This window comes from Palaemon carinicauda, chromosome 7 (genome assembly GCF_036898095.1).
Source record: "Palaemon carinicauda isolate YSFRI2023 chromosome 7, ASM3689809v2, whole genome shotgun sequence".
Lineage (NCBI taxonomy): Eukaryota > Metazoa > Arthropoda > Malacostraca > Decapoda > Palaemonidae > Palaemon > Palaemon carinicauda.
Genome location: NC_090731.1, coordinates 27,597,902 through 27,620,033, shown reverse-complemented (window position 1 = coordinate 27,620,033; position 22,132 = coordinate 27,597,902). Strand labels below are relative to the sequence as shown.

The 22,132-nt window shown below is 48.1% G+C and overlaps 1 protein-coding gene across 2 annotated transcripts in view; it reads right to left on the bottom strand.

Annotated features, from left to right (window-relative positions):
* LOC137643905 (muskelin-like) overlaps positions 1-22,132 on the bottom strand; it is a 148,386-nt gene that overhangs the window by 59,237 nt on the left and 67,017 nt on the right. For both annotated transcript variants that reach the window (XM_068376655.1, XM_068376656.1), the window contains exons 4-6: positions 6,142-6,241; positions 5,044-5,142; positions 4,687-4,879 (exon numbers count right to left, since the gene is read on the bottom strand). In XM_068376655.1, the coding sequence (XP_068232756.1) occupies positions 4,687-4,879; positions 5,044-5,142; positions 6,142-6,241 (392 nt within the window). The remainder of the gene's footprint in view (positions 1-4,686; positions 4,880-5,043; positions 5,143-6,141; positions 6,242-22,132) is intronic.

Here is a 22,132-nt window from a genome sequence, read left to right as displayed (position 1 = left end):
TTCGAAGATCTTCGTAAAGACCTGTGGGGCGGTCGAGAGGCCGAAGCATAGGACTTTGAACTCGAAGATTCGACCTTGAACCAGAAAGCGCAGGAATTTCCGATAAGCGTGATGGATCGGCACTGGGAAATATGCATCTTTTAAGTCCACAGATGCCATAGAGTCTCCTGGACGCACAGCTTGGGTCACAAAAGCTGCTTCTCCATTTTGAATGGAGTTTGCTTCACAAACTGATTCAAGGTAGAGAGATCGATTACTGATCTCCAACCTCCTGAGGCTTTCTCTACCAGAAAGAGGCGACTGAAAAACCCCGAGGAGGTGTTGGAGACTTCTTAAATGGCACCTTTTAGAAGCATGTTCTGGATCTCCCGAGCTAGGGCTTGCTGTTTCCCGGGATCCCGAGGGACCTGGGAGGACGAGATCGGAGTAGGAATTAGAGGAGGAGGAGAGCCTATGAAGGGGATGCAGTACCCCCAACGAAGCACCTTGATGGTCCATTGCATGGCCCCCATAGCCTTCCACCTCCTCCAACTCCCCTGCAGACACCCCCCTACACATTGTGAGGGGGGAGCCGTGACCCTATTTCTGTCTAGGGTTCCTCCCCCTGCCTTTAGCCTTAGGGAGAGCCGACTTCCCTTTGCCCATAGGTTTGGGTATAAAAGAGGGGCGGCTGAGGCTCTTGGCTGGTAGTGGAGTTGCGATTGTGGTTTTGGGTTGTGGAGTTGGCTGCTGTTGCATTGTGCGAAGGGAAGCAGCCTTTTGCATCGTAGTGTCCTGCGTCTCTTTCCTCCAAGTATCTAAGGCAGAGGAAACTGCCTGTTTAGAAAAGAGGAGAGGTTGCAGAAGATCCGAGTTTCTCAAATCTGACCTCTCGGTCTTCCTATGAAGTCTGGAAACTACTGATTCCCTCCTTTTGAGAATCCAGTTGCCCCACATGGTTGCAGTTGTAGCAGTTAGGAAGTCCATTGTCTTAGCCCCAGCAGCTAGGACTTCCTGCGAGGACTGTATGGAGCTTTGGTTTGAAAGGTCTTCGTGACTCGCTAGGTAGCCGACTGTGTCTGTGTCAAACCAGGATAATGCCTCCAGAAAGGACATTGACGCTGCTTCCATTGCCGAGGCTTCTGTGGCAGTGAAGGAGACTGGGAGAGAAGAGAGTCTCTCTGACGAGCAGCCAGGTGTGAGCCTTGCTGTGAGGGGATCCAGGGTCAGAGGAGAAGGGTTGGAGTGTCGGTATGTCGAGGCGACAGATGTATATCACCAAGGCTGAGATATTGCCCATAGTTCTTAGAGCCCTCAGATAGGAGGACTCTAAGTCTTTTGATGGTTGTTCTTCCGAGGAATCTTCCGGACTCTAAGTCTTTTGATGGTTGTTCTTCCGAGGAATCTTCCGGACTCTAAGTCTTTTGATGGTTGTTCTTTCCAGGAATCTTCCGGTCGCGCTAATTCCTCGCGAGGAAGAGCAATAGAAGCCCGAATGTCTGGAGATAACGGCGAAGTAGGATATTCCATTACCGTTATTCCAAGGGAAGGCTGAGCACTGGCTAATGGTGCCGCGCGCCTGATCTTGCATGGAAGTCGATGGTGTAGGCGTAGGCGACTGAATTATCGGTACTTTCTCAGTAAGAGGTTGCACTGATCAGCGGTCTGTCCTTTTTCCTCTATTCTCAACCGAGGAGAAGAAGGGTTGAACCCCTGTGTCTTCTTCCGAGGTTCTCGTGAGGCTCGTATTCCGTAACTCGTTAGGGAGCACGGGAACCGGAGCTTCTCTGTCTGAAACACGAGGCCGAGGTGAATGACCCCGCGCGGATATGTCCGTAGACTTGCGCGATCGGGAGGTTGAAGGACGGGAGCACTCTCTCTCTGTTGGTACGAAGCGACGGCGAGGAGAAGTGCTCTTTCTCCCTTCCCTAGAGCGATCTGATCTCCTCAAGTTAATATGTGAAGGAGAGGGATCGCGCTCAGAGTGTGCTCTTCCCTTGTCCGCGCTCCGGACGAGTTTAGATGAAAAATCACTCCAACGGGAGCGCTTATTATGCTTAGGAGAACTATCTTGTGACGAAGAGCGAGAACGTATTGTAGCGCTCTTTTTCTTAAAGTGCCTAGATGATCCCTCGCGAGAGGAAGACGATCGCGAGTCAGAACGATGACCCGAGGATGCGCTCTTCTTATGTTTACGACGAGAGCGCTTATAGTCTCTCGGCGAGACATTTCGTGAAGAGATAGAAGGCGAGGAAGAGCGAGAACGATGATGTCTCTTCCTATGTCGTCTCTCTCTCCTACGAGAACGTCTGGACGAAGGAGAGTGAGCTCTCCTTTTCCTCTTCTCGCTCTCCCTCCTAGCCTCCAAAGAGGACGAAGACGATGAGGAGGAGGAGGAGGGGGAGGTATTGCGATGATTGCGCTTGCGACATTGTGGTTTCGTAGAAGCGCAAGCGATGGGCGAAGTAGGCGCCGCGGGCGCTGAAGTTACTATATCTGCCGAATCTTCTGCGGCTGCCGACTGAGATGACGGAATGAAGGCGAGGTCCGGAACTCCTGAAGGTTCTAAAACAGAAGGGACCTGAGGTAAAACAGTGCCCGTGAGGAACTGGTTCCACACTTCCTCCGAGGGAGAACCAGGAAGTCCAAGGGCAGGCCATACCGCTCGTACGTGATCTGGAATGGAAGCGGAAATAGAGTTATTCCCGATGGCGGAAGAAATTGTCCCACTGGGAGGGGTAACGTGATCCGCCTGACCAGGGGGAATGGGGCTTAAGTTAATGGTGCCGCTCTTCCTTGACTTCCCCCCAGAGGATGGAGGCAAGGAAGAGTCTGAAGGGAGAGATCGAGAGGCTGAAGAAGAGGCCCGAGACTCGTTACCTTTCGACAGCGAACCTGGAGGTAACGAATCCTTCTTGGATTTCTTCTTTCTCTTCACGAACTTTTCCCACCATTCTCTACATACTTGGCAGGGGGAACCTTCAGAACACCTATGACCTCTACATGAAGGGCATAGGGAATGAGGATCCACCTCCAGTGGTGACATGAATGTACCACAAGATTTCGGGGGAACCGCAGGACACTTTCTCATAATAGAGGACATCACATCTAATAAAGAAAAAGAAAAAGAAGAAGTTAATCAAAAACACACTAAAGAAAGGTTAGTCTGCCAGTCAAACAAAAGCAGGAGCAGCGGTGTTACCACTGCAACGGCTAGAATTCGATTGAAAGTATTCAGTAGCTACCGACCGGCAGTCCCCCACCCCTAACAGGTGGATAACTACCGGCCCGGTTGTTAACGACCTTGTTAAGGTTTTCTGCCGTATTTTCCAGCTCGCGCTAGAATATCTCCTATAGTAAAGAATGAGGGTTTGTATCTAGTGTAGGAACAAATGGAAATAACAACAATATCAATATTATTATTATTACTATTATTATCATTATTACTGACCAAACTGCAACGCTAGCTGGAAAAGCAAGATGCTATAAGCCTAAGGGCTCCAACAAGGAAAATAGCCCAATAAGGAAAGGAAACAAAGAAATAAACGATATAAGAAGTAATGAAATATTAAAATAAAATATTTTAAAAAACATTAACAACATTAAAACAGATAATTCATATAAACTGTAAATTATAAAGACTTATGTCAGCCTGTTCAACATAAAAATATGTACAGTACTGCAAGTTTGAACTTTTGAAGTTCTACTGATTCAACTACCGCATTAGGATCATTCCATATCTTGGTCACAGCTGGAATAAAACTTCTAGAATACTGTGTAGTAATGAGCCTCATGATGGAGAAGGCCTGACTATTAGAATTAACTGCATGCCTAGTATTATGAACAGGATGGAACTGTCCTGGAAGAACTGAATGTAAAATATGGTCAGAAATATGCAACATGGATAATGAACTAATTGAATAATGGTGCCAAAGATTAATATCTAGATCTGGAATATGAAATTTAATTGATCGTAATTACGATGAGAATCAGCAGCTGAAGACCAGACAGGAGAACAATACTCGAAACAAGGTAGAATGAGAGAATTAAAACACTTCTTCAGAATAGATTGATCACCAAAAATCTTAAAACACTTTCTCGATAAGCCAATTTTTTGTGTAATTAAAGAAGGCTCAAACTTGATGCGTTTCTTAAAAGTAAATTTGCTGTCGAGAATCACACCTAAAATTTTAAGAGAGTTATACAAACTTAAAGAAACATTGCTAATGCTGAGATCCAGATAATGAGGAGCCACTGTCCTTGACCTACTTACAATCATACTTTGAGTTTTGTTAGGATTCAAATTCATACCCCATAATTTGCACCATGCACTAATTTTAGCTAGATCTCTATTAAGGGATTCAGCCATCCAGATCTACATTCAGGAGATGGAATTGAGGCAAAGAGAGTAGCATCATCTCCATATGCAAAAAGCTTGTTTTCTAGGCCAAACCACATGTCATGTGTATATAAGATGAAAAGTAATGATATTTTGCATAAAAATACAATTATAACAGAGAATGGAAGTGAACAAAGATATAGCAAACACAGGACAAAAATTCCTAGAAACAATTATTCATTTAAATTTCAGTGAGACTACTCTGTAATGTAGCTTATTGGGATAAATCCCAAAATTCCTATTTTTAAGACTAAAATCATTTAAAATAATTCATCAAAAGTAACCTCCATAAATATCAATGAACATACCTCGTGCCGCCTCAGCTATTAGCAGCTCACAGCCATCAAAGTCTCCTTGACATACTAGTAATTCGTGTAATCTCGTTAGTCTTGGGTCTTCTAAAGTGACTCGAGTTCGTTTTTCGAGCGATTCGAAAGCTTCTGTATAATTGTGCTGTCGAAAATGCTTAAGACATAAACGAATTGCTTCTCTTTCCCTATACTGGAAACACATGAGAAATCAAAATTACTAAGACACACAAATGCAAACCAAATATTCATGCTGACTTTTAACTTATATGTATAGTCATTACATTTTCCGTCAAAATAATTAATAAAGATTCATAACCATATTCAAGATGGTAAAGTTAAAACTTTTTTACTTACTGTTGTATACCAATTCATGCACTTTTGAACAATCACCCTGTCATCGCACCCACCAAGCGAAACATGCCAGATGCTAAAATTAAAGGTTGAGCCCCACGACTGCAAGAAAAAGGTTGTAAAGTTTATGAAATAAACAGTGGGCACTTCATCACATCTGTAACAACAGCTATGGTCACTTGTAAAGCATAAACAGAAAGTTATGTAACACTCAAATACATAAATGAAAACATACTTAATTACCTTGTACAGAATAGCACAAATAGCTGATAACCATATTGGGAATGAAAACTTTAAAATAAATGCAAATCCCTGTCTTACCCTTTAAGCTTTACGAGTACCAAGTCTGAAAGTTAGTAATTTTTCAACAACAAAGCTCCAAAACAAATTTTATTGATAGATGTAAAGTAGACACAATTTAATAAGATATAAATTAATTCTTCTATGGAAAAGTAATAGAAATAAAAATATAAAAACAATAACTATTATTTGTTTCTTTCCTAAGATATAAACTTCAAAAACTCCCAAGTAAAAAAATAGTATGTACATCTTGATGTAGAGGAGGAGAGATTACAGTATTGCACACTACTAAAATATAAGTAATTTTTCGACAAATATCAATATAAATTATCTATCTTGCATAAGTATAATATAACACAAGAGACTCCACAATGGAAAGTCATATCACTTACTGATTGTCATTACTGCATTGTTAAGAATGAAAATTTCTGCATCTTTTATAATTTTTCTTTAACCAGTTGAACTTTTAAATGTTATATTCTCTTTTTGCAATTCTGATACTTTTATTATCAAGATTTTCGAAATGTTTCAGGGTACTTATATTATTGATCTAAGTGTATTTCCAGACTGACAACTATTCTTCCTTCTTAGTTTAACCATAAATCAAAACAATTAAATAACTTTGCTAAAGAAATTAAAACCCACAAATGATATGGATTAAAAGTAGAAATAATACTATACATACCAAACACAAGATTGGAAAAATTACATAGTATGATGCAGAAAATATCTCAATATCCTTTTCAAAATTCCTATCACACTGCTAATAAAATAAACCATACAAGAATTAAAATAGAATACCTGAAGGGGAACAATCTTGACAAAACGGACAGGAAATTGATGACCAGACACAGTATGTTTTAAAACGAGAGTTTCAGAAACTGTGTCATTCTTTAATCCACTGTAAAAAGAAAAAAATACTGTCAATAAACATTCAGAAATCTTCAAAAATAACAAAAACACATGATCTATATCTACTTCACTATGGAGAGTTTTCCACAAACATGAGTCTCTGAAACAAAAGCAGCAGTAGTGTGAAACTAGCTACCCACTGAAGGTATACTAACATTTGACTCAAAATTTACAGGAGAAAAGGAAGCAGTTTTAATAAGAGCTAAAGATGACCTATCCTAAAGAGAAGGGATATCACCAACTTCATAAGCATAAGTGGGTATAAACACCTGGAAGTCTGTGGTCCCGCATGACTACCCTAACCTCATGAGTACGTTTTATTCTGTGGTAACTTACTTTCTAGACCAAAGAACCTTCAAAATCATCTTAAGATGTATAATCTTCCAGCTCCTTCCCTTAGCTGTACAAATCATAAATAATCAAGTTTGATTAAGCATACACAGGATGAATTTCCTCAACATACAAAGAGTTATCATGTTCTATTCACCTCTTTCCTACTCTAATTGAGGACTGAAATAGGCCTACCTCATGCCCTCTGGGGTTGCTTTGCCCAGTAACACCCACCGAAATGAAGTATTTAGACACTGTTTCTTTCAAAGTTTTGGATATACTGTATATGAAAACTTCCAGTCTATCTCTGCTTTAAAAACCTTAGGGTCTAAATGGTAGGGAACTACTAAATTCTATGGTGGAGAAGGGCAAGTAACAAACATTTTTGATGAGAAGGGAGAAATGGAATTACTAATTCACATTTAAAAGTGAATTAGTAATGCTATCAGAGCAAATAACAGTAATATGACAAATTCGTAGATAATTTGTATTTTTCCTAACTATACAAACCTTAGCTATTTACATGGGGTAATTACTTCGGCGTAGCTGATTGACGAGCCATAAGAATTTTAATGAGGGTTTACTACCCCTCTGCTGGTTAGCGGGGGGGGGTAGGGAGGGGTAGCCTGCTACCCCTCCCCCTCACACACACACACCGGTGAAAGGTTCACTTTACTTAGAGGTTGGACTTATCTTGGGGGACAGGGCTGGCGGGCAAATATGTGTAAATAGCTAAGGTTTGTATAGTTAGGAAAAATACAAATTATCTACGAATTTGTCATTTGTTCCGTAACTGAAATACAAACCACGCTATTTACATGGGGTGACTTAACCCTTAGGAAGGGTGGTAAGTCCCGGCCATACTGGCTTTGGCTTGCCCGGGGATTCCATATTCGAGCGATCAAGTACTCGGACAATAGGGAATCCCTGCTCCTCACTGGCGGTTGTGAAACTGCCGCGGCTTACGTAAGGTGTGTGCGAAGGTGAAAAGTGATTTGTCCTAGGTAGTTGCCCCGGAGTTCCTCAGAAGGAAACCCAGGCTAGGACTCTCCCGATACCACCTCGTTAGGGTATGGGGACATGACAGTATTACACCTAATACTAGGAACACAAGGAAGCATGGTCTACCTGCAGTGGTTTGAGGTCAGCTGTGCAGAGAACCCAGGATGCTGCTTTCTCCATGGGAGGAGAGGATGAAGAAAAGAATAAAGGCCAGACAGATCTTTTCATTCATGCAGACTAACACCAGGTAACAATGCCTTCAACCTTCTGCTACTTGTCCATCAAGGAGCCTGAGGCTTAGACCAGCTGTTGTGAAGCCACCACAAGGCCGATAGAAACGTATCGAGCCTCCTGTGGGTCATGTCTTGCAGGTAAGGGGCTGAGAAGATGGTCTGATGCTTCAACATCCCCGCTTGTAGGACCTGCGTCACTGAATGATGCTCCATGAAGGACAGGGACGTAGCTACGCCCTTGACATCATGGGCTCTAGGGCGATGCGACGGAGAAGGGTCAGGATTCAAGGCCGGGTGTAACACCCTGCGAATCCGGGCCGAGATGGTATTCCTGGAGACCCTTCTCTTCAATTCCCAGGGTCCACGAACGAGGCTTGAGCCTGGGGACGAACTGCAGCCGTTCTCTAAAGACGCCACCTCAGACTCCCTACCGGGAAGGTAGGAGATGGTCTGGGTCATCTGCTACAAGACGGAGACTCGAAACCTGGAAAGAGTCGAACAGCGGGTCCGGCACTCTCGGGTTCTGAATCTTGGCAACAAACCTCAGGGACGAACCTGAATGTTGCCTCCCCATATCCCACTGAATGGGCAAAGTCGTATGAGAGACCACGTGACTCGCTTGGCTGAAGATAAGGCTAGCAGGAACACTGTCTACCCAGGAAGGTGGTGATCTGGGGCCTTACGTAGTGGTTCGTCAGAGGGTCTCTTTAGAGACTTGAGGACTCGAACCACGTCCCAAGGAGGAGTTCTCACCTTCGACTGAGGGCAAGAGAGGACAAGGCTTCGCATGAGAAGGAAGAGCTCCAGCGAGGGAGAAATGTGTATCCCTAGAGCCTGGAGGCAAGACCTAAGGCTGAGGGATAGCCTTTCACAGCCGAAACTGAAAGGCACATTCCATCCCGCAATCCCACGAGGAGCTCCGCTATTGCTGGAAGCGGCATCGTATGGAGGGATACCCTCTCCACGACATTGGCCACAGTAACTCGCCCCTTCGCCTGGGAGACTACTGCGGAAGATTTGCGCAGGTGTCCAGTCCTCCTTTTCGCAACTTGTTGCGAAAAACCTCTCTCTTTGAGGAGATGCTGGATAGTCTCCCGGCGGGAAGTTGAAGCAAGCTACGGCTTTGCGGAGGATGATGGCATGTGGCTGTGTGAGTAACCGGTGACGTGGGGGGGTTCCTTCGGAGGCTCCGTAAGGAGTTACAGAGGGACTGGTGAGCCACCTGCGAGAGGCCCTAGCAGAGCTAGGGAGGTCATTGAGAGAGACCGATACTCTGGTCTTGTAGAGTACTCTCCTCATCCTCCAGAACGGGGGAAGGCAAACACATCGATGTTGTCCCACCGTTGCTGGAAGGCATTCTACCAGAGGGCCTTGGGGTCCGGGACCGGGGAGCAGTACAGCGGGAGCTTGCAGCTCAGTGCTGTAGCGAGCCGGTCCACAGAGGGAGCCCTACCGAGACAGGCTTTGTAGGCTACTTGAGGATCCAAAGACCACTCAGAATGTGGTGTCCGTGTCGCACTGCTCAGACTGTCGGCGAGCCCATTCCTTGCCTGGAATCATGCGAGCTGCTAAGGAGATCGAGGGGAACTCGAACCATCCCAGTATCTCTACCGCAGGATGGGATGGCTATACTGGAAAGTACCTCCTTGTCTGGGCAAGTAAGCCAACACTGTGGTGTTGTTGATCCTCACAACCACAGAGTAGTCCGCCAGGCAAGGTGGAGCTACTGAAGTGCCAGAAACACGGTTTCCATCTCTAGTAGGTCTAGAGAAGGTACTTCCTGGTTCTGACCACTGGTCTGAGGTCCCGTGGTTCAGGACGTGCCCACCCCCCCTTTTCTTTGACGCGTCCGAAAACAGCATCAAATTTAGGGGAAGAACGAGAAGGTCCACTCCCTATTGTAGATCCTCGTCTGCTTCCCATCCCAGGGGGTCTGTCTGTTTTGGAAGTCCCCTAGGGGTCCCGGCGTCCGGGGAGTCATGACCCTGACTCCCCCGTGCCCCAAGTCGCCACTGGAGAGAACTCATCCTGAGGCGACTGTTGGAAACCAGATGAGCCAGGGAGGAGGATTGGGTTGGAGGTTCTTCTCGTGTGAGGAAAGGGGAGGAGGATTGGGTTGGAGGTTCTTCTCGTGTGAGGAAAGGTCTTGTGACCTTCCTCCGCCGTGCTATCCTGTCGCCTGAAGGGAAGGCTTCGGGAGATTGGTGTCTAAGACCAAGCCTAGGTATACCAGACTCTGAGAGGGCTGCGGGGAGGACTCCTCGCGGACCACCGTGCTCCTTAGAACTTGGTAAAGTCCGAGGAACTTGTCCCGATGACGAAGAAGGGATGCCTTCGAGTCTGCTAGGATTGGCCAGTCACCCAGGAAACAGAGGGGACGGATGCCGATCCTGAGAGCCCGTGAAGAGGTCAGAGTGGAAGCATCGGTGAACTGTTGAGGTGCTGTGGAGAGACCGAAGAACAGCACCTTGAACTGGTATATCCGCCTTCCAGGCAAACTCCAAAGTCCTTCCTTGAGGACGGGTGAACCGGGATCGGAAGTACGCGTCCTACCGGACCAGTGTAAACATGAAGTCCTGTGGTCTCACCGCAAGACTGACTGCGTCTGCTGTCGCCATGCTGAACGGAGACTGTTTGACAACTCTGTACAGAGTCGAGAAGGGAAGGAGACGATTAAGGAGGCCTCGGAACCCGTTGGCCACCTCTTGGAGGAAGCGTATCTCCAACATGGACTGGACTTCCGCCCGGAGGGCCCGTCCCCTCACCGATCCCTATACAGGGAGAAAGGAGGGGCTCGATACCGACCGGGACTGTTGAAGGAGACAAGCTCGGAGAGCCGGCCCTCGGCCAAGCCTCTGGCGCTCTTCATTCCCTGAGACCAGAGCAAGCTGCACTGGCCCAAGAGAGCCCTTGGGTGAGTAGATTCGGTCCCGGACCGTATCCTTCCCTTACCGAAGAGGAATCTCTGAATCTGGGGTCCCCTTGAGGTTTTTTCCTGAGGGTCAGAACCTGCCAGAACCCAGGTTCCGACCCCTGGAGCTTCTCCTCCTGATGGACTGGCAGCGAGGTCTCTCATCCCCGGAGGCTCTTCCTGGGGAGACTCGTAGACATGCCCCAAGGGTCCATCTGGGTCCTGTCGGGTCCTTGCGGAAGACTGGGCCTTAGGATCCCTCCTAGGAGGGAAACAGGACCCCAGCGATGAAGGATGTAAGGCTTTTGCCCCCTCCCCACGAGAAGATTCTCAGGAAGAGGCGGGGATTCTCCCTATGGAGTGATGGGGGAGAGAGGACCGGGTCTTCCGACCCTTCTGGGGATGGGTAATGCTCATCCGCAAGGGAGGGGAGAAGAAGCCAGAGGAGGGCTCATCGCATGCGTAAGGACTCGCGAAGGGACAGGATGGTCCTTGGAGGAGATACCATGCCAGGGATTCCTCTCACCCTCTTCAGGGGGAGAGGAAGTTGCTACTGATTAGTGACCCCAGTCAGAAGGCACAGGCTCATCGCCTGCATGAGCGCTTTGACGACGGCGTCCCACCAGGGATGCCGACCGACCCTCGCGCTGACAGGGAGTCCCTCTCGAGGGATGAGGATCATTCGATCCCCTGGAGGAGTTGACATATGAGGGTTCGCCCGTAGAGAATCTGCAATGAAGGGAGAAGAGACCTTTGACCTGTCCGGAAACTTCCCCCCCTCCGGAGAGGGCGCTGCTGTGCGCTGCGGGGGAGGGAAACGCGAAGGTGGCCTGACCGCCATAAGCCCTGATGTAATCTGGGCGTGATCGTGTCGGAGAACGGTGAGCCGATCACGCTGGTGATCGCGCGAAAAGCACAGATCTGGGTAAAGCGTGAATAAAACATGCGTAGCAGTATAACCGCGCCCGCTTGTACTCGAACTCGCGTGGGCGTATCGGCGCCCGCATGAACGATCCCCGCGCTTCCGCGCGTATGAAGATTGCTAGTGCTTACGCGTGAAAGATCGTGGGCGATAGAGTGGGAAACTATCCCACGAGCGAAGGATCTCAGCGATGAAAGATCGCCGGTGTTTGCGTGTGGGAAACCATCCCACGCGCGGAAGAAATAACGCTGACGATCTTCGGCGCCTACGCGTGTACGAAGATCGTCGGCGCTAGCGCGAAAGAGGATCATCGGAGACAGTGAACGGGAAACCACTGGTGCCCGCGCGTGTACGATCTCCAACTATGTAAGACGATCGTCGGCGATTCGCGCGAGCACGGACGACCTTCGGCGCTCACGCGTGTGCGAAGATTGTCGGCGCTCGCGCGCGAGAGAAGATAGTCGGCGATCGCGCGCGGGAAACCTCGGTACCCGCGCGCGGACGATCTACGAGGATCGCGCGCGGACGATCCGTGATGACCGCGCGCGGATGATCCGCGATGATCGCGTGAGCCTCAATGGTCGCGCGCGGGAAACCATCCCACGCTCAGACCGATCGTCGGCACTTACGCGCACTAAGAAGGTCGTCAGCGCTTGCGTGCCTAGCGCCGGATCCGAAGATCGCCGGCTAACGGCCGTCGCCGATCGCGTGCGGACGGCCTCGAAGATCGCGCGCGGGACGATCCTCGGCGCTTACACGCGTTATGAAGATTGCCAGTGCTTGTGCGTCTAGCGCGTATCAGAAGATCGTCGACTAACGATCTTCGACGATCGCGCGCGGAAGGGCCTCGAAGATCGCACGCGGGCGATCTTCAGCGTTTACGCGTTAGGGCGTATCAGAAGATCGTCGGCTAACGATCCTCGACGATTGTGAGCGGCAAAACCGCGGAAGTGCCTTGAAGATCGCGCGCGTCGGGCGATCTTCAGCGCTTACGCGCGAGTGAAGATCGTAGTCCCCTGTGCAACAGAAAATCGTGTGCGCTCGGTTGAAGGATCGGCTAACTCGTAGATCAGGAACTGGGATGTGTCCCTAAAAGGGAGGGCATCCCCTGAAGAGGACCAGGAGGTCTGCTTCAGTGCCGACGATCAACTGAGGTACTGCTAAATACTCCGAGGAGTGATCTCTGTGAGGTACCTTTCCCGCGAACGGGAGAGGTGTCCTTCGTAGAAGAGACTTAGAGACACCGTAGGCTGAACCGCTGGTGAGCGCCTGTTCGCTATCTCAGGCACCCCAACAATGTGCGCAAATGCGCAGGCAATGTTGGTAGCAGCCTAACTGAATACTGGAACAGGGTGTCTCTGAAGGCAGTCTCAGGAACAGCAGGAACAGCAGTCGAGCGCTAACGCGCAAGGGAACATTGGCGCGCAGGGGATACCTGGCAATTAAGGGACTTACTCAAGGTGTGAGAAAGTCTCTCCTGCCCCGAAGGGAGGAGCCCGTTAGATAACGGGGGCGTGGGCGCCCAAGGCGCGTCAGCAGTCAGGAACGGATACAGCAGGCAGCAGGTACACTGAGGGACGAGAGACCAAGGGTCTAACGTAGTCTGAGTAGCGAGGCCCTGAGGGGATTAGTTGCGAGACCCCGAAGGGTCAGCGCAACGAGAAACCGAAGTTTCTCCGTCACTAATCACCAAAGCGTAGAAGTGACTAAAGTTATGAGAGCCCGAGGGAACTGCGTAACTAAAGCTCCGAGACCCCGAAGGGTCAGGGAAAAAAGAGAAACCGAAGTTTCCCTGTCACTAAACACCGAAGTGCTAGTGACTGAACAGCAAGCTGTTGTCAACAGGAACACTCCTCCGAAGAGGAGTCTCTATGAGTGGTCTCTCTCACGAACGAGAGAGGTGAGCACTTCGTAGAAGAGACTGGTGATGGAGCCCCGAAAGGCCGTGAGATCAGCTGACGTAAACAGGAACAATCCTCCAAAGAGGAGTCTCTGTGAGTGTCCTTTCACGCGAACGGGAGGAGACACTTCGTAGAAGAGACAAAAGGAGCAATCCTCCGAAGAGGAGCCCTTAGTGCGGCCTCCCTCCCGAACGAGAGAGCGCCAGACTGATCTTGCAGCTGCTCAGCCTCTTGAGCGTAGCTACAGAAGCGACCGCTCAGCCCCGAGACCATAGTCGCTAGTACCATGGTCCAGCCTTGCAACCGCTCAGCCCCTTGAGCAAGTCACAAGGGCGGCCGCTCAGCCCCAAGAGCATAACTGCCTAAGGACCAGGGAAAAGTAAAAAAGGGAAGTTAACTAACTACCCTGGAGGCGAACCTCCTTATCGTTCTAGGATGCACTGAAGAGCTGGCAGTAGTCACAGGGGAACTTCTAAGAGAAGGGAACGCCCCTGACGATGGCCTCGAGAGACGGCGGCGACAGCCAACTCCCCAGGCATAAACAGGACAGCTCTGCTTCGAAGGCACATAACAGGCACGAAGAAACAGCATCGTAAACTGGAAAATAAAAAGAATAATTATTTAACAGAAATTCCCCCGGGTGAAACTCCGAAGAGAAACCCCGAGGGAAAGAAACATAATAACGAAAGAAGGTATGCGCCCCCCTCCCCCCGGCATGCCCAGGTAAGGGGGGGACGAAAAGTTAACCAAAACAGAATTATAACATTATAATTATGCAATTGACTTTGAATGTTCCAAGGATCACCGACCCCCGAAGGGACGTGAGCCCTGAGCTGAAAAGTTTGTTAGAACACAATCATATTCATAAAAATAATTGAGACAAATAAAACGAAATAGCGACTCGGTCCTGAGAAGCTATCGTAGGCGTAGTACGGAGTAAGAGGTGAACGACCTCAAGAGAAGGGCCGGGCTCCACGAAGGCAACCATGGTGGCCTAGACGTACACAACACACACCGCACAACACCGAAAGCAAAGGAAACTTACTATTCTCTATACACAAAAATATTTATAAACATCACTAATGTTTAAATATACTAAGTATAAGCAAAGGTAAGTTAAAAAGACAAAACAATTATGGCTGTCAAGTGAGGATGGGAGCGGAGACTTCCGATCGCCATCCGAGCCAAAAGTAAAGTGGGCCTTTCACCGATGGTGTGAGGGGGAGGGGTAGCCTCCTACCCCCCGCTAACTAGCGGAGGGGTAGTAAACTCTCGTTAAAATTCTTATGGCTCGTCAATCAGCTACGCCGAAGTACTTACCCCATGTAAATAGCGTGGTTTGTATTTCAGTTACGGAACAAACAGAACATAACTTGGGTCTGTAGCTAGGCCACCAGCTGAAAAAATGTAGTATTATGATTAACTCTTCACCTTCTTGACTCGTCTCCTTCGAGCTACTGTACATAATTAGCATATTCTAATTATACTTGATCTGGGATATCTCTATGCTCCTCACTTCTATCCCGTAGTGGAAAATCTTTGCCTCTACAGTCATATTACAGACTACAGAATGCACTATCTATGCTCAGTAAACATACTTTGGTCTTACATTGGGACCAAGACCAATATAAGAATGAAAAATTGGTAAAATCCTCTATGCTATCAAAAAAAAAAAGAAAAATTTTATTTTTATTAGTAAAATAAATTTTTGAATATACTTACCCGATAATCATGTAGCTGTCAACTCCGTTGCCCGACAGAATTCTACGGAGGGATACGCCAGCTATCACAATACTAGAAGGGGGTGTACTCACCAGCGCCACCTGTGGCCAGGTACTACAGTACTTCTTGTTGACACCTCCTCAATTTTTCCTCGGTCCACTGGTTCTCTATGGGGAGGAAGGGAGGGTCAATTAAATCATGATTATCGGGTAAGTATATTCAAAAATTTATTTTACTAATAAAAGTAACATTTTTCAATATTAAACTTACCTGATAATCATGTAGCTGATTCACACCCAGGGGGGTGGGTGAAAACCAGTGTACAAGATTAAAGGATAGCTAAGTATCCCATATTTCATATAACAGTTATCTCAAATAACAATGAAATAATAAGTACCTGGTAAGGAAGTCGACTTGAACCGTTACTCTGCCTCTTTTTTAAGTTCGTCTTCCTTACTGAGCGCAGCGTTCCTCTTGGAGGCTGAATCAACTCAAAGGTGCTAAAGTATATAGGGCTGCAACCCCTACTAAAGGACCTCTACACAACCTCTAACCCAGGCGCTTCTCAAGAATGAATTGACCACCCGCCAAATCAAAAGGATGCGGAAGGCTTCTTAGCATTCCGTAACAACCATAAAAACAACAATAAAAGTATTCAAGAGAAAGGTTAAAAAAGGTTATGGGATTAAGGGAATGTAGTGGCTGAGCCCTCACCTACTACTGCACTCGCTGCTACGAATGGTCCCAGGGTGTAGCAGTTCTCGTAAAGAGACTGGACATCTTTAAGATAAAATGATGCAAACACTGACTTGCTCCTCCAATAGGTTGCATCCATTATGCTCTGCAGAGAACGGTTTTTATTAAAGGCCATCGAAGTAGCTACGGCTCTTACTTCGTGGGTCCTTACCTTCAGCAAAGCAAGGTCTTCCTCCTTTAAGTGAGAATGGGCTTCTCTAATCAGAAGCCTTATATAATACGAAACCCCGTTCTTGGACATGGGCCTCGAAGGTTTCTTGATGGCACACCATAAGGCTTCTGACTGTCCTCGAATAGGTTTTGACCTATTAAGATAATATTTGAGAGCTCTGACAGGGCAAAGAACTCTTTCTAGCTCGTTACCTACCATGTTGGAGAGGCTAGGTATTTCAAACGATCTAGGCCAAGGACGTGAAGGAAGTTCATTCTTAGCTAAGAATCCGAGCTGTAAAGAACATGTTGCAGATTCGGTCGTGAAACCAATGTTCTTGCTGAAGGCATGAACCTCACTGACTCTTTTAGCTGTTGCAAGGCAGACGAGAAAAAGAGTCTTGAGGGTAAGGTCCTTGAAGGAAGCTGACTGGAGAGGTTCGAACCTAGGTGACATAAGGAACCTTAAGACTACGTCTAGGTTCCAGCCTGGAGTGGGTAGACGACGCTCTTTAGAAGTCTCAAAAGACTTAAGGATGTCTTGAAGGTCCTTGTTGGAAGAAAGGTCCAAACCTCTGTGGCGGAGAACTGAAGCCAACATACTCCTGTACCCTTTAATAGTAGGGGCTGAAAGGGATCTCTCATTCCTAAGATGTAATAGGAAGTCAGCTATTTGGGTCACAGAGGTATTGGTAGAGGATACTGCATTGGCTCTACACCAGCTCCGGAAGACTTCCCACTTAGATTGGTAGACTCTACGAGTGGAAACCCTCCTTGCTCTGGCAATCGCACTGGCTGCCTCCTTCGAAAAGCCTCTAGCTCTAGCGAATCTTTCGACAGTCTGAAGGCAGTCAGCCGAAGAGCGTGGAGGTTTGGGTGCAACCTGTCTACGTGAGGTTGACGTAGAAGGTCCACTCTTAGAGGGAGAGTCCTGGGGACGTCGACCAGCCATTGAAGTACCTCTGTGAACCATTCTCTTGCAGGCCAAAGGGGAGCAACCAGCGTCAGCCGTGTCCCTTCGTGCGAGATGAACTTCTGAAGGACTTTGTTTATTATCTTGAACGGTGGAAATGCGTAAAGGTCGAGATGGGACCAGTTCAGCAGGAAAGCATCCACATGAACTGCTGCTGGGTCTGGAACTGGGGAACAGTACAACGGAAGTCTCTTGGTCATGGAGGTGGCAAACAGATCTATGGTAGGCTGACCCCACAAGGTCCAAAGTCTGTTGCACACGCTCTTGTGGAGGGTCCATTCCGTGGGAATGACCTGATCCCTTCTGCTTAGGCGATCTGCTGAGACGTTCATGTTGCCCTGAATGAACCTCGTGACTAAAGTGAGGTTTTGACTTCTTGACCAAATGAGGAGGTCCCTTGCGATCTCGTATAGGCTCCTCAAATGGGTCCCTCCTTGCTTGGAGATGTAAGCCAAGGCTGTGGTGTTGTCGGAGTTCACCTCCACCACCTTGCCTAGCAGGAGGGACTTGAAGTTCAACAGGGCTAAATGAACTGCTAGTAGCTCCTTGCAGTTGATGTGGAGCGTTCCCTGTTCCTCGTTCCACGTTCCCGAGCACTCCTGTCCGTTCAAGGTCGCGCCCCAGCCCGAGTCCGATGCATCCGAGAAGAGATGAAGATTGGGGGTCTGAATAGCCAACGATAGGCCCTCCCTGAGAAGGAGATTGGTCTTCCACCACAAGAGAGTGGTCTTCATCTCTTTGGTGACTGGGATAGAGACTGCTTCGAGCGTCAAACCCTTGTCCCAATGAGCTGCAAGATGGAATTGAAGAGGGCGGAGGTGGAGTCTCCCTAGCTCGACGAACAGGGCCAGAGATGAAAGGGTCCCTGTGAGACTCATCCACTGCCTCACCGAGCAACTGCTCCTCTTCAGCATGCTCATGATGCAATCTAGGGCTTGGCTTATCCTTGGGGCCGATGGAAAAGCCCGAAAATCCTGACTCCGAATCTCCATTCCCAGGTACACAATGGATTGGGAGGGAATGAGCTGAGACTTTTCTAGGTTGACTAACAGACCCAGTTCTTTGATTAAGTCCAAAGTCCAGTTGAGACTCTCCAGACAGCGACGACTCGTGGAGGCTCTCAACAGCCAGTCGTCTAAGTAAAGGGAGGCTCTGATGTCCGATAAGTGGAGGAATTTTGCTATATTCCTCATCAGATGCGTAAACACCATAGGAGCTGTGCTTAGGCCAAAACACAGGGCTTGGAATTGGTACACAACCTTTCCAAAAACGAATCTCAGGAAAGGTTGGGAGTCTGGATGAATAGGAACGTGAAAGTAGGCATCTTTCAGGTCCAACTAGACCATCCAGTCCTCCTGCCTGACCGCTGCTAGGACCGACTTCGTCGTCTCCATCGTGAACGTCTGCTTGATGACATAAGCATTGAGCGCGCTGACGTCCAGCACCGGTCTCCAACCTCCTGTCTTCTTGGCCACCAGAAAGAGACGGTTGTAGAAGCCCGGGGATTGATGGTCCCGGACTATAACCACTGCCTTCTTCTGTAAAAGGAGCGACACCTCCTGGTGCAACGCTAGCCTCTTGTCCTTTTCTTTGTAGTTGGGAGAGAGGTTGATGGGAGATGTGGTCAGAGGGGGTTTGCGGCAGAATGGTATCCTGTAACCCTCCCTCAGCCAACTGACAGACTGGGCGTCTGCACCTCTCTTTTCCCAGGCTTGCCAGAAGATCTTGAGTCTGGCTCCTACTGCTGTCTGGAGATGAGGAGAGTCAGTTTTTTCCTTTAGAAGCCTTGGAACCTTTCCTAGACTTGCTCCTGGAAGAGTCTGGACGGGAGCTTCCTCGGCTGGGGGCTCTACCACGAAAGGGCGGAATAAACCTCGTAGCAGGAGTATCAGCCACTGGGGTGCGATAAGTCCTGGGGACTGAGGTAGCAACCTTAGTCTTACGAGCCGATGAGGCCACAAGATCATGGGTGTCCTTTTGTATCAGGGCCGCAGACAAGTCCTTAACAAGCTCTTCGGGAAAAAGGAACTTCGAGAGCGGAGCGAAAAGGAGTTGAGACCTTTGACAAGGTGTGATGCTGGAGGAAAGGAAGGTACAAAGCTGCTCCCTTTTCTTAAGAACCCCTGACACAAACATCGATGCAAGCTCGCCAGATCCATCCCTAATGGCCTTATCCATGCAGGACATTAAGAGCATGGCAGAGTCCTTGTCCGCAGGGGAGGTCTTCTTGCTAAGGGCCCCCAGGCACCAGTCTAGGAAATTGAACATCTCAAATGCTCTAAAAACACCCTTCAGGAAGTGATTAAGGTCTGAGAAGGTCCATCAAACCTTAGAGCGCCTCATTGCTGTTCTACGAGGAGAGTCTACCAGACTTGAGAAGTCAGCCTGGGCAGAGGCAGGTACTCCCAAGCCTGGTTCCTCTCCTGTGGCATACCAAACGCCCGCTTTAGAAGTGAGCTTAGTCGGAGGAAACATAAAAGAAGTCTTTCCAAGTTGTTGCTTAGACTGCAACCACTCCCCTAAAATCCTTAACGCTCTCTTAGAGGACCTTGCTAAGACTAGCTTAGTATACGTAGACTTAGCTGGCTGCATGCCCAGCGAAAACTCAGATGGCGGAGAGCGGGGGATAGCAGAGACAAAGTGGTCTGGGTATACCTCTCTAAAAAGAGCCAAGACCTTACGAAAGTCAATAGGAGGCGGAGAAGACTTGGATTCATCCACGTCTGATGAGGGATCCAGGTGTGCAGCCTCATCATCAGAAACCTCATCACCAGAGTGTAGCGAAGAGATAGGTAAGGTATGCTGAATAGCAGAATCAGCACGAGCTGGAACAAAAATACTTGTGGCTTCCTCCTCAAGTCTCTGTTGAGGGAACACCTGAGGCTCAGGCTGCAAAGGCTGATCAAAAGAAGTAGCAGAAGGTAGGCGCATGGGTGGAGGAGGCTGACTCCTGGCATGAGTGTCTGAACTCAAGAGTTGCGCTTGCTGTGTGGTTGGTGGATGCGCAGTAGCAGGTTCCTGAGGAACGAGTTGAGGTTCCTGAGGTGTGAGCTGTGAGCGATGAGGTAGTGGCTGCGCAGAACGCAGTAATTGTCTCGCGAGTTGAGGTTCCTGAGGCGCAAGGCTAAGGTGTTGAGGTGCTTGCCTTGAGGAGGGTTGAGGTCGCTGCAGCGAGAGCTGAGGAGTCTGACTCATGGATGGGAGAGGTTGTTGTACCTCAAGAGAGTGTTGCCTCACTGGTGGAACTGCAAGTGGAAGCGGAGGAAGTAAGGTATAAGCTTCCTGTTCCCATTGCTGAGGTTGCCTTAAGGAAGGCGGAGGGAGCTGCACACCACTGGAAACAGTCAACTCAGAATGTAGAACACTGCACCACCAGTGCAGCTACGTTCTGAATATCGGCGTTTACTAAGGGTGAAGTCAAACACACTTCCTCTGTGGTGTTCATATATTCCATCAAAAGCAGCGAGGTTTGACGCTGCAAACAAAGGCAGCAATAAATATACAAAAAAATAATGTAAATAATCATGTAAACTCAATATATATACTGTAAATATCATGTAAATACAAAATAATGTAAATGATGTAAAATACAATACAGTAATTCCACAGGTAAGGTTCACTTAACATAGAAAATAAACTTACATTTTCCAGACGCCGATTCTAATACTAAAATTCTCAGATTACCACTGGTACAAGTTGCTGTACCACCAGATGCATTCAGCCTCCTAGCTAACAGCAACACTGGTCACTTAATACTATGATGAGTACACTGGGCAGCTCAGCACACCACAAATACTGCAGAACCACAGCATGCAGAAATTCCATGTACTTTCCAGAGCCTGCCCACGCTGAACTGAACAAAGGCGCCAAGGCGGGCATAAATCGCGGCCTTTTGGGCAGACGCCAACAATAACAATACAATATTTTTCAGTACCAACTCAATACTTCTTTTTCATATAAAAAAGTAAACAAAATATGTATACAGTTTTCCATTCAATAGAAATATTCAATTCAAAATAGTGCACATAAGTATATAATTAAATACAAAACAAACATCAGGCAATCCCAACGCTCGCTTATCTCCTCATCCTTATCATCAACAAAGAAAACGTGTAGCGCCAACTTAACTAAAAACGTAAAACGCTGTGGCATATCCTACACCGCCCCCTATTTTGTAGTATACAAAATACACTGCAAATATGCCACATACACAGCACGCCATATGAGCAGCGCACGGCGTTCACTCTTTTTCCAATGGCACTCCACTGTCATCACCCTCCGTTTCAAGGAGAAGGCACATTTTCTGCACTGGACGTAAGTACAACCCACACTCGGTCTTAATCTTGGCTTGTCTAACTCGGTTGTCAGAGTCCCGAGTCACTTCCAAGACTCGCCCCAAAGGCCACGAGCCTCTGGGGAGACGTTCGTCGGTAGTTAGCACGATGTCGCCAACTTGGATGTCTCGCCGTTGGACGGTCCACTTCTGTCTTTCTTGAAGCAATGGAAGGTACTCCCTCAGCCATCGCTTCCAGAATTGGTCGGCAAGATATTGCGCTTGACGCCAGCGGCGCCTAACATACAAGTCCTTCTGGTCAGTCTTCGTTACTGGGAGCACTGCACTCTTCAGAGTCAACAGCATACTAGGCGTCAATGGCAGTGGACAGTCTGGGTCGTCGTTTACCTTGGTTAGGGGTCTTCCATTCACCAAAGACTCTGCTTCGCAGAACAGTGTCGATAGTGTCTCGTCAGTGGTGACCTGCTGCAGGCAGGTTGCACTGAGAGCTCTTCTTACTGAGCGTATGAGGCGTTCCCAGACTCCTCCGAAGTGTGACGCGTATGGCGGGTTGAAACGCCACTCGATGCCCTTAGCTGCTAGGGTTTGGGCAATTTCCTCTTCCTTGAAGTCTTGAAGAGCTTCCTTCAGCTCTCGGTCAGCTGCGACGAGGTTGGTACCGTTGTCTGACCATATTCTCTTGACAG